Below are 12,360 nucleotides of genomic sequence, written 5' to 3' on the forward strand. Positions count from 1 at the left end.
GGCCTGCCCGCCGGCCCCGCGGCCGACGAGGCGGAGCGGGGGGGGGGGGGGGGGCGGCAGCCGGCCGGGGCCCGCAGGTGAGGCGCGGCCGGGCCGCCCCGTCCCGTCCCGTCCCGCCCAGTCCTGTCCCGGCGGGGCCGCCCGGTGCCCCCCGCCGCCGCCTAAGATGGAGGTGGGGGCGGCGGGCCCGAGGGCGCAGGGCCGGGCGGGCCGGGCCGCCATGTGCGCGGGGTCGGGCCGGGCCGGCCGGGCCGGGCCGGGCCGCAGGCGGGGAGCGGGGCCGCGGCGGGGCAGACCGGGCCGCGGGACGGCCGCTGGCGGCGGGGCACGCCGGGGGGGGGCAGCACTGAGCGCCCCCTCCCCCACCCCCCGGGGCGGGCGGCGCGCGGGGGGGGGGGAGGGGGGCGCCCGCCGGGGGGGGGGGGGGGCGCGCGGGCGCGCGCTGATTGGCCGCCGCCGAACCCCAAGAGCGGGCGCGGGGGGCGCGCGCGCAGGCGCGGGGCGCGCGCCGGCGGGATGGCGGCGGCAGCGGGCGCGCGCATGCGGGGGAGGGAGGAGGGAGGCGGCGGAGGAGCGCTGGCGGGGCCTGGCCGGGCCGGGTCGGCGCGTCTCCCTCTCGGCCCGCACCGGGGGCAGCCGGCGAGCCGGCCGCGGCGGCCGCAGGTGAGCGGCGCCCCGCAGGGCGGCGGCGGCGGCGCCCGGCGAGGCGGGCGGCCCGAGGCCAGGCGGGCCGGGCCGGGCGGCGGGCCGCGGCCTGGGCCTAGTGCGGCGACGGCGGCGGCGGCCCGCGCGGGGCCGGCGGAGCGGAGCGGGCCCCCGGGCGCGGCTGCCATTTTGCGGCGGCCGGGCTGACCCCATTGTGCTGTGCCCGCAGGTGGATGCCCGCGGCCCGGCATGGAGCAGGCCTGCGAAGTGAGCCGCCGCAGCTGCCTCGTCCCCTTCGGCACCTCGCTGGCGGCCGCCGAGGCCAAGGGCGGCCCCTTCGGCGAGGGCCGCGGCCCCGAGCCGCCCGCCATGCAGCTGGCCGCTGCCAAGCCCGTCTACGGCCAGGACCCCTCGTCCTGCTACATCCCGCTGCGCCGGCTGCAGGACCTGGCCTCCATGATCAACGCCGAGTACCTCGGCGGCGCCGCCGACGGCGCTGAGGCCCTGCCCGACCCCGGCTCGCCGCCCCCCCGCCTCCCTGCGGCGCAGGACCCGGCGGCCGGCGCCGACGGACCCGGCCCGGCGACCGACGTGCCCCGCGGGGCCCTGGCCTTCCCCCTGCTCCTGCGGGACGGCGGAGAGGAGGCGGAGGAGGAGGAGGAGGAGGAGGAGGGCGCCGAGACGCCGGAGGAGGAGGAGGAGGAGGACGACGACGACGACGAGGAGGCGGCGGCGGACGGGGAGGAGGAGGTGGCCGAGGCCAGCTCGCGGGAGCGGAGCCGCGGCCGCCCCGGGCCGCAGCAGGGACCTGCCAGCCCGGTGCCGCCCCGCTTGCAGCCGGCCGAGCCGGTGCCGACGACGGTGCCGGACGGAGGCCCCGGGGAGAAGCCGGAGGCTACCGCCGCGGCGGCGGCCCTGCAGCTCGTAAGCACCGGCGGGGCGCGGGCGGGGGGGTGCCGGTCGGGGGACCGCGGCCGCTGCCATTTTGCGGCGGAGGCCGGCGGTGCGGCGGGGCCGGGCCGGGCGCCCTCGCAGCCGGCACCCTCGAGGGCGGGCAGCCATCTTGCCGAGGGGACCCTGCCGAGGCGCGGGGGGAGGCTGCCGGCCTCGGGGGCGCGCTGCGGCCGCCCCTGGCCCGCGGTCGGGAGCTGCTCGGGGCTGTCGTACCGGGGGGTCGCCGGCCAGCGCGGGCTGTCACCGGGCTCTGCCGCGTACCTGTGCCCCGGCGCGGCCAGCCGCGCTTCCCCTGCGCCTTGTTCGCCCCTCAGGCGTAAGAGGCACCATCCCTCTGCCCGAGAGCAGCGGATCGCCGCAAAGTTGCGGTGGAGTTTTTTCCCCGCTGCAAGCTTGCTTTTGGGCGCGCTGGAGATAACAAGGGCAGGAGGAGAGCTTTCCCCTCTCCTGCCTGCTCCGGCTTTAACGCTGTCAGACGGCTCTCTTTGTCTGGCGTGGCTTGAGGTACCCAAGCTGTGAGACTTTGGCGATGGCCAGGGAGGGGCTGTGTCATGGCCTGACAGACCTCAGGGGCAGGAAACTTTGCCCGTTATTCAGGCTGACTTGTTTTTCTTTCTAATTTCTCTCTGCACTCACAAATTCCTTTAGTCTGTTTTCTAATAGGCTTAAGAAACAAAACTGATTGAACTTTTAGAGTTCCGAAAGGAGTTCGATGCATCCAACTTTTTTGTTCAATGTGTTTTTGAATGCAAGTATAATTTTTTGATTGTTTTCAGCATGATTTTTTATTTGCAGATATGTATATTTCCTGCAGTTCTTCAGTAATTTTTTTGTTTATTTCTTAAATATGTTTTTGTAAACTTACGATTCCTTACTGGAGGGTGCTCTGGGTTTTAAGTATTACTTGATGCAGGGTATGAAAATTAACTCGTGACAGCACTGACACCAAAACCATCTTGCTCTCTTTAATTTCAGTGTAGCCACTGATGCCGGACAGATGCTACTGGTGCATGCAGCATTTGGGGAGAAATCCTTTCTTTCACCTCTGTTCATCTGGGAACATGCAGTGTTCCTGCTGTGCAGTCTGGGAGGTGGGGGAGCACTTGTCACAGAGTGCCCACGGAAGGAGTGATTTCGGGAAGATACTGACAGCGGCTTAATTTGTGGCACAGTTAGGCTCAGGTCTGGGTCTGGATCACGGATCCTCTTGAGTGTTCCTTGGGAAGAATCTGGCTCCTTATGGAGACTCAGTCTTTAGTCTTTGGGGGTAAGAGGCTGCTGTCGGTCTGAGTTTTGTGCATATGCTTAGCTTTGTTTTGCAGAGCAAAGCGGGGATCTCTCAGCAGACATGTGCTCAGTGATGCGGTTGTGGGAGGGTCTCACTTTGTAAACAGAAGCTAGCAGAGGTACTTTCACAACACTTGCCTCTGCTATCAGTGGCTTTACAACGTGCTCCACAGAACTGCAGCTTGTACGGTGACAAAACTGTCTTAGTGATTGAGCCTGTTATTTGAATATGCAACGAGGGGTTGACTTTTCAGTAAAACTGCCTTCCTGTCTGCTGTAGTACGATGTTAGCCTTGCTGAATTGTTCTGGTGACTTAAAAGCGTAGCTGCGTTCAGAAAAAAAGTACAAAGAAGAAAAGCATTTTTTAGGCAGCCTGGGATCCTTCTCTCCTTGAGTCTTGCATTCGTCTTTTAGTAAGTAAGTGCAGGTTGTCTGAGTGGTCCTTCATTTTAGCCCTGCTGCTTGTGGGATGGGAAGACATAGGGATTTTTCTCTGTGCCAAGTTACCAATGAGACAATTAAAAATTCTTTAGTTGTTGAACATGACATAGTAGCTAGAAATAACCAGGCTTGCTCCTCAGATCATGTATTCATGTAGGCATTTAATTCTGGTCTCATTTGTATTTGGGTAACTGGAATCAACTTTTTTTGCGAGACTGCTAAAACTTAAAACAAAAAACTACCCCAAAACAACAACCACAAACCCCTGGGAGTTCTGCACTGCTGTTTTCAGGGTGGCTTGTCATAGCTGGGCTACTCTTTCAGATAGTCGCCTTTACCCAGCCTGATGATGGATGGGGCTCCTCCACCTTACAGCGAGACTTTCTCGGAGCTTTATTTCTTGAAGCTCATGGCTTTGAGTTTGCCCACTGCTGCTCAAACTTCCTGTTTCCCCAAGAGGAAAGTGTGCATGTATCTTGACTTCTGTGTCTGCCTCTTGCAAGTTTTGAATTTTTCACTAGATCATTGCGAACTGGAATGTCAGGAGTGCTTCCAGCAGAGGGGCCAGCATTTGGTTTAGTCTTTAGTGGGATGCAAAGTCCAGCATTTAAGAAATGCCCCTGGGTAGGAGGAGTGGTGGCAGGTATTGTTTTGCATGGGGATTTGTTAATAGCCCTGGCATCCCGTGCGCTCAGACATTGCCCAAACAGGGGAGAGGTTGCTCAGGTAGCATTCAGTTGTAAAGAGGGATGTGCATATTCTGAAGTGAAGTTATTTTAAGTGTCAAGTTAATCTTAGTTAAGGTTGACTGAAGCTCTCCATGCTCCCAGCAGCTACTGACAGATTTTGTGTTGGAGAGAAGGAAATTATAGCAGTGGTTCTTGGGTCTTGTTTCTGCTCCAGAAGTGACAATACAGTGACTGCTGGCAGCTGCTGGCTTACTTCCGTGTGCACATGTTGAGTTATTGCCATTTAAATTGAAATGGGTGGTCATTTTTTAATTTCTCTGTTTGTTCTTTACCATCTTCACATGAACCTGTCTTTAGCGCTTTCCTGGCCTTTGCAAGTTGTAGAGGTCCTGGACAGCGTTATGTGGAGCTGGAGGGAGAACTGGGCCCAGGCTCCAGTGCTGGGGAGGGTGGGTGCAGCCATGTAAGGTCTGAGCACCGTAGGTCTTGCTTGAACTCGGTTGCTGAGGAATTGGGGCAGGTGGACTTGTTTCTGACAGAACTCTGCTTTTTTTATGTAACTTTTGGTGCCGTATTACTTGGCTTTCACTTTGCCAGTTTGTTGGTTTTTAATTGCTACTCACAAAGTATGTTAGAGTCACTTGGTTTCCAGAGTTGAGCACTCGGAAGCACAGAGTTCTTGGATTCAAGTACGATGTGCCACTCTTGGTGTGCGTACGTTATGCAGCATACGATCCTGGGTTACGCATTCACAAGCTGTTTTTTCCATGGGACCCTGAAGGCTTCAGGCTGCAGGATGTGCAGAGCTTGCACGAGGCACTCGCTCAATGTTGCTTTTCATTCTTCTCATACTATTTTCTTGTTGTCCAGCTCCACGCTGTAGGAGTGTGATGTTCAGGTAATGGCAGCGAGGAAATGAGGTACAGGGAAATCAAGAGCCAGATCTTGCATCGCTAAGGATGGCTGCTTCCAGTGGCTGGATGTAAGGAATGAGTAAGGCATGTGTGTAGAGCTCCTGGAAGGTTTTTGCTTTACCAGAACCACGCCGTATGCAATGTGTTAAAAGTACTGAAGGCCAGCTAAGGCTAGAATTAATCCGTGATGAACTCCAGAGTTCTGTTGCAACCTGCAGCTGTGGGAGAGTACTCTCGTTATAGTGTTTGTGTCCCTGTGTGAGAGTTACTCTGGTTCTTCGGTTATTAACTGACATGTCTGGTGCCATTTCTCTCTTCGCTAAAAATAAAATAAAGGAACCAATGCCACGTGATACTTGCTACTCCTGTAAACATTTCTGAAAGAATCTCCTACTACAGACTGTTGATTTGAGCTGTAACTAACTACTGGTAACGTTATATCCCTGAGATACAATAGGCATGGCAGTGGTTTGTTTGAGCAGGGAACATAAATTTCCTTGGTCAGTTGACATCTTTCTGGTGGGGAGATTAAATTCCATTTGGCTGTCTGTGCTTCCTGCAGGCATGGTCTCCCTCTACGTGCACCTGGTGAGAACAGGCTCTCGGTGTACTACTGTCCCGGTGCGTCTGATCTTGCACGCGCCCCTCTTTGCCACTTAAGATTTACACTGTTTGGAAGACCTTATTTTTTCTCAGAAAAGAGCACGTAGCTGGATCTCGCCTGGCTGTGCAGTCTGCTGGCATCCCCTGGGCCCCTGTACTGAAGTGCATTCATGTCTTGAATTGCTCTAAACTTACCCACAAAGGACTTCAGCCATGGTGGGCATCCAGAAGAATGGATATTTTCACGGTTAGGGCACTGTCCTGGGCTGTGTTACTGCTCAACCATAAATTTTCGAGGTCCTTAATGACTCTGGTGCTTTCATGATATGATAGCGTTGCATCGCCTCTTCATGGTGGTGTGCATGGGTGGGTGTTAAGATACTGCCACAGCAGGACAGTGTACCCTAGGTGTGAGGAGCAGCTTGCTTTGAGTGACGGCAGTTTTTTGAACAGTCAGTAGGGTTTAGAGCTCTCCTGCACAGCGGGTTGGATCCTGGAAGTATTTATTCTAGCATTTGGCTGTGATTGCTCTTACTCTCCTTGTTTCATTTGTATTTGTTCTCTAATCTCGTATTGCTGATTCGGTCTGTTTGTGTATGTGATGTTACAGAAAATAACGTGGTTTCTCCAGTAAATATGGATGTTCTGGCTACCTGTCGTGCGGTGTGAAATTTGAAGGATCGATGCCTTCGCAGTGCAGCTCTCTGAAGCTTAACGTGTCTGTGTGCAAATAGAAAAACCAGAGGTATTTTCTTGCAGATTGGACAGTCTTGAAGGTGAGGTTTTGCTGAATATAATGGCAGAAACCTCTGTCGTTTCTGCTTTCTATATTTAAAACTTATTTTTAAAGTTTGGGTAAGAGAGACTTTGTTCAAGCGATGTCCTGGTTAACATACTGTCCGCAGTCATAAATACTTCAAGTCTCTAGTGAAGATTGTTGCCAGAGGGGTGTAGACTTCACTCAGCTATTCAGCAGTGAAGTTCTGCGCTATACAGTGTGGCATACTTAGCACATCGCCAGCTAGTGTTACAGGGAAAAAACGGCCAACAGTAGCAACAAAATCAGCTTTTACAAGTGCTTTTTTAGGGTGCATGCTGCCTCTCAGGGCCTGCTACCTCTGCTAACTGTCTTTGTATTTGCTTGCTGGTGATTTCTTTTGGAAAAGTATATCTCCCAGAACTTGAACCTTTATTTCTAACAAGTCTTACGTTGTTGAGGGTACAATGATTCTAGTTCTGCTGTTACAGCTTCTTCTAAGCCCTTGCTAAAATCAGTGGTAGTGGCTCGGTTTGATGCTGCAGCAGTAGTGTTTGACTTCATGCAAAACAGAAATATGTTGCCCCTGAAGTCATGGATTTGTTGATTGCCTCTTGCAGTATAGCAGCTTCTTGTTGCACCTCATTGCACCCCGTTCCCAGAAGTGGGGTTGCACTTTGTGATGTGTAACAATTATTAGTTTAGGGTTTTTTAATTTCCCCATGTTAACTGAACAAATCTGTAGCTCACTTGAAGAGGTGTCAACTCTGAATATGATTAACAAGCTACTTGAGTCCCAAGAAAAAAAAGTGGTATTTTCTGAGTTATAATTGAGACAGTATTTCTTAAAAAGACGTTCTTAACTAAAAAATCAGTATTATGGGTGATGATCAACTTGCAGCCTAGTTGCTTAGACTGTACTTCTGGTTTTCTTGCCTGTGACTGATAGCTTCTTGTATATAGTAATTTTGATTGTTTTTTCAGTTATTTGCTCTGGCATTTAGAAAGGCACAGGGAATAGAAACACCTGAAGAAAGAAACTCAATCTTGGGGGGGCGCGGGGGGGCTTGTCCTGGGAGTTTAAAAAAACCAAACCAAGTTAATGCCATTTTTAATACCAGAAAAATGACCTATGTTTTTTTCTGTCTGCACAGAGCCATCTGTGCCATGCCGTGCAGTCTTCGTTCAGTAAAATGGGAGTTAAATCCTTTAAGGTTGTTAAGGCATTGCCAGGATTTCCAAGTTAATGGGTGGAAAAGGTCTGTAAGGGTCTGCTTTGAATTTAAGCAGCAATTTTCAACCTCTTGTTTTGTGGACCCCTAAACACTTCCCAGGTGCAGACTCTTGTCTAGTGAATTTAGACTTATCAACAATAGCCTTGCTTGCTTTCATATAATTTCATGGCATCAGAGTATTCTTCTGCGGCCATGAGTTTGCAGACTGCTGAGTTACAGAGCACATTGCAAATGTTAGTTGCAGCATCTGACCTGTGTGAATTTTGTGTTGTCAAGTGTAACGTTGCATTTGTGCTGCGGGTCTGTGCTGGAGCAGGCAGGGGTGCCATCCTCTGCCTGACTTGATGCTGTCGTGTGTTGCAAGAATGCTTGGTAAAAGTTGCGGTTTGCTTTGCTGAAATAGTTATTGAAGCTTAAATGTTACTTTAGGGTGCGTTGGCGTGAGGGCGGTGTTACCGGTTAAGGTCAAGCGGGTGTTGGAAACTGCAAGGTGTGGTGACATCAAAGAAATGGCTTGGCGTTAGTGCAGAGGGTTTAGGGCTTTTTGGTGTGCTGTGGGACCTGACTGTGACTGGTCACCAGCATTGCTGTACCACTGCTCTCTGGGGAGGGCTGCAAAGAGCAATTCATGGTTTAAGCCTGCGAGAAGGTCAGAGTCAGGTGCAGGTAGCGTGTCCTGTGCTTTTTAGGTTTGGAGATGCTCCAGCATAGTCCTTGCAGTTGTGCCTGCAGATTATAGGGGTCTCCTTGCTAAGTTTGCAAGGTTTGCTGGTGGTGCAGGAACCAGGATGCCAGCGGGAGCGTTACCGAGGACACGTGCAGGGCACAGGTGTGTATTTGGGCTCCCTCAGGAACATGTCACGCTCCTCCCAGCAGGTAGTTGCAGCAAGGGAGCTGAATGGTAGCACGAGGGAGTTTGGCATGCCTACAGAGTTGTGGTGCCGTGCAGAGGCAGACTGGAAGGTGGAGAATTGGATGTGCCATTGGTCCAGTCCTGGGTGGGAGCACAGGCGTCGCTTTGGCTGATCTGAGTGGGTGCTCCTGACTCGAGTGCCCAGAAGAGGGGAAGATGCTGCTGCGTGTTGGAGGCAGAGGCTGACACCCCTGGCAGGTGTCAGCTGAAGTTCTCTGTTCTTGTTAAATTAAAAATATGTTTCACTGTGGATACTCACAGTAGCTTTGCAGCAGTGATTAAATGTGCAACAGAGGTAAAGATGGACTTCATGCGCACCCATCTCGTGTGTCCAAAAGTGTTGATGAAGCCAGGAGAGATTTCAGTAGTGTGCTTTGCCTCTATTGAAGGATGGAAAAGCATTCATTAAAGCTGACATGTTGACTTTCTGTGGTTACCGTTAAGATTGCATCAAGATTTATCTCATCTGGGTCTTTGGAAGAATGGTGAAAAGAAATTGGGAGAAAAGTCCTTGTGTATCATCTCTCTTTCCCAGCACTTGTGAGGGCAGGCTGGGCCTGGCCGGGCACCTTCACTTCTGTCTCTAGCGTAGCCTGAGCAGCAGTTTTGTACCAAGCTGACCTGCTCAGCTTGTTGCCCAGTCTGGTTGTGGCCTCAGCAGTGACGAAGCTGCGCAATCCACAAGCGAATGGCTTGTCTGGCAGCCAGGAGCATTGTCCTGCTGCCTCTTTGGGGCTGAGTTGCTGCCGTGGCTCTGTGCGAAGCAGCAGGTCTGCAGGTGGAAGGGATCCTGCTTGTGATGTGTGTGGCATCGGGGAAAGGAGCGGTTCGGTAGTGCTGTCGGTGGCTGAACCACAGGGAAAGGGCAGCATGTCTCCAGTCCTGGAGGCTTCTCCATGTCCCTCTCCATCCTCTTCCTCGTGGAGTGCTGGGGTGGGGAGCAGCAGGTAGGGTTGCCAAGCAAAGCTTTGTGTGAGTTCTTGATAAGGAACTTGTTCTGTGGGTTACATACGATATTGGACAGCTGTGAATGCTGCTGGAGATGGCACATTCACACTGCTGTTGTCTTCAGAAAAAACCCAGTTTCATAGGTAATAAAATAGCAGTGTAACTTGTATTAACTTTCAGACACTCATCAGAACTAATGCACTGGGGACTCATTTTTCATTGTCAGACATGCAGAATTTTACTTTTGTGTGTGAGAAACCAGAAGTGTTGAGTTGGATAGAGCAATCCAACACAGTGCTGCATACTAGCCAAAGGATGGGCTGTCTTTTGGTTTGGTATTTTTTACGAAAAAGTGAACAGAGAATTCCTTGCACAGTAGTATCTCAGCACCCTGGAAACCTCCAGCTTCTTTTTTCAGCTTCTGTAGGGCCTCCAGTGCTGAGCATGCAGCGAGGCTCTCGCCCTGAGCCCTGCTTGAAGCTTCAGTGTTCCTCTTGTTTTAGAGGAGTGTATTCATGAATTTCCCTCCCACTGTTGGTGGAAAGAGAGAAACCTGCCTGTTGCCTAATGCGAAAAGGGCGAGGAGCAGGGTGGTTATCTCCCTTTTAATAGTTCCTCCGTTTGCCCTGATGTTACTTTGTTGTTTGGTTTTCCCAAGCACCTGTTCAGACTTCTTACTATTCTGGCTAATGTGGCGACTGCCCACAGATTTCTAAATAGCAGTAGTGAAACAAGTCAGGTTCCTCTTAATTTTAGTTGGCTGTCCTCTCACAGTATGCACGTGAGTATGTTTAGGAAGCTGGATTCACAACATAAGGGTTAGGAAGCCTGTCTGAAGTGTTAAGTTTTCAGGACCTCATGACTGAAGCACGAACCTTCCTCAGGGCATGGCTCTAAGTGTGGATATCAAGAAATAAATAAGCGCAAGATAAGTTTATTGCGCTGCTAGTATTCAAAAACTCGGATTTCATTTTTAGTAGGGATTCAGCAAAAGCAGTTGACATTTTAAATGCAAATTAAAACTTAATTTTATGTGAACAGAACATCTAATTTTTTTGTTTGTTTGTTTTGGAAAAATGGTTCAATTGGGCAGGGGGGATTTGCGTGCTGAATACCACCTCGTTTTGAGGAGGTTATGGTCTTGTGTAAGTGGCATCTTTGCATTTGGACTAACAAAGTGGGATTGTACCTTCTCCTGTGGGTGAATCGTAATTTCTGCAGAAGATTAAATTTGCAAGCCCCAGTTAAATGTTTGTTGCTTTTGAAGAAGCCCATGGAATTAAAAAAAAACCACCTAAAAAACAACTAAACCAAAGCAACCAACAAGCAAGCGTTAGTAGTTACACATTTAATTCAACCCAAACTCCCAATTTTTAGCTGTTAAGGTTCTAATATGGTACTCACTCTTTGTGTACATGTTGTTCTCTAGTACTGCTTCATTCTGGTTACAGCTTAAGCTGTAATGGATACAGTTTACATATGTAAATTAGAATAGCCAAATTTCCTTTTGCACAGTTTGAATCTGTTTTTTATTTTGTGGATTTAGAAACTTCATTTCTGAAAACGAACATTACATTTATCAGATGTCTTCCTTGTGAATGATGTGTTTTGATAATATAAAGGAGCACAAAAGTAAGGCTGAAAAGGGGGCAGATCTGATGACCTGATTTCAGTTTGGGATTTTTTGCTAGTTCTCTGACATAAAAAGATATTTGTTGATATTTGTCCTTTGTGAGACTTAGCAAAGTTCTGGTAAGGTCTGTGGTTCCTCTCTTGCTGGAAACAATTAGTGCTGATTAAAAGAGCCAGATTTAAAGACAATTTGGTTTATCATTTAAGATGTATGCAGCTAAGAAAGCATGAGAGTTTTTCCTCCGTTTCAGGCTCCTGGCAGTGGTTTGAAATCTTCTGTATGTTTGTGTGTCTGTGGATTTCCCTCCACCAGAAATCCGGCTGAGATCGTACCCCTTCTCTCCCACTTCCTCCTCCTGCCTTCCTCAAATCTTGCTGTCAGGTGCATTACTGGTGGTTAGGATGCTGAAGTGCCAAAGGTTTCTGTCATGCTGCTGTTCTATCCAATCCATAAGGAAAATGATCTCCATTAAGAAAGCAGCGAAACAGAGATGCTCTTAACCAGTTATCTTGGTGCCTGAGGCTTTGGTGTTCTCACATCAGTACGTTCTTTATTTAAAAACCATACGTTTATAACTCCTGAACTTGATACAGATGCTTCAGGATATATGAATTACCCAATGTAGTGCAATCAGCTCTGTCTATTTTAACCTTTCACGGTAGTTCATATGTACGTAGCACCCTTTGCGTTTGTAGGCTGCCACAGCCTGGAAAAGGGTACTAAAAACTAGCCAAAGACAACAAATGTCCACAAGCGTGTAGATAACAGAAGTTTGGCTTGTATCACAATCTCTGCTGTATTTTTTGCTGGTGAATATTTAATTAGTGAGTATTTAACACTTCTGTGTGATAATGGTCCCAGATAAGAGGTAGTATGCTTTTTCAGACACGAGTGTAGGGCAGACGCCTGTTTGCTTTTCGCTACAGTGCTGAAGCCGAAGGAAGACTGGAGCGGTGGGGGGACAAAGAGCACGTCCCCTGGTCCCTAGCAGCGCAGGCTGCCTGTGGGTTTCCAGTAGGCTTCTCTGGCTTCTGTGTTTGACTTGAAGCTTGCCATAAAGTTACATGCCAGTGTGGTGATGCTTCTGGTGAGGGAGGTGATGGTTTCAGCAGATATGCCATGCAGGTGTTGTGGTTTGGCTGGGTTTTCTTAAATACTTACTCTGGTTGGGCTTACCCTTTTCCCTGTGCAGGGATTTATTCCTGTAAGTTTTCTCATAGCGGAGTGCAGAGGGCTGCTGCTCTGCCTGCACGAGTGCAGGTTCAGCATTGCAGCCTCTCTCTGTAAAGGCTTAAAGCTTGTACACTTTGTAATGCTACTTTGTATGGAGGAAACTTTGA

At 50.9% G+C, this 12,360-nt stretch overlaps 1 protein-coding gene across 1 annotated transcript in view; it reads left to right on the plus strand.

Moving 5' to 3' along the window:
* Positions 1-613: 613 nt before the first annotated feature.
* Positions 614-12,360, plus strand: part of NSD1 (nuclear receptor binding SET domain protein 1) — a 66,209-nt gene continuing 54,462 nt past the window's right edge. The window contains exons 1-2 of the mRNA XM_076349694.1: positions 614-663; positions 875-1,569. Of these exons, the coding sequence (XP_076205809.1) occupies positions 895-1,569 (675 nt within the window). The 5' untranslated portion in view covers positions 614-663; positions 875-894. The remainder of the gene's footprint in view (positions 664-874; positions 1,570-12,360) is intronic.

Source organism: Aptenodytes patagonicus, chromosome 12 (genome assembly GCF_965638725.1).
Source record: "Aptenodytes patagonicus chromosome 12, bAptPat1.pri.cur, whole genome shotgun sequence".
Taxonomy (NCBI): Eukaryota; Metazoa; Chordata; class Aves; order Sphenisciformes; family Spheniscidae; genus Aptenodytes; species Aptenodytes patagonicus.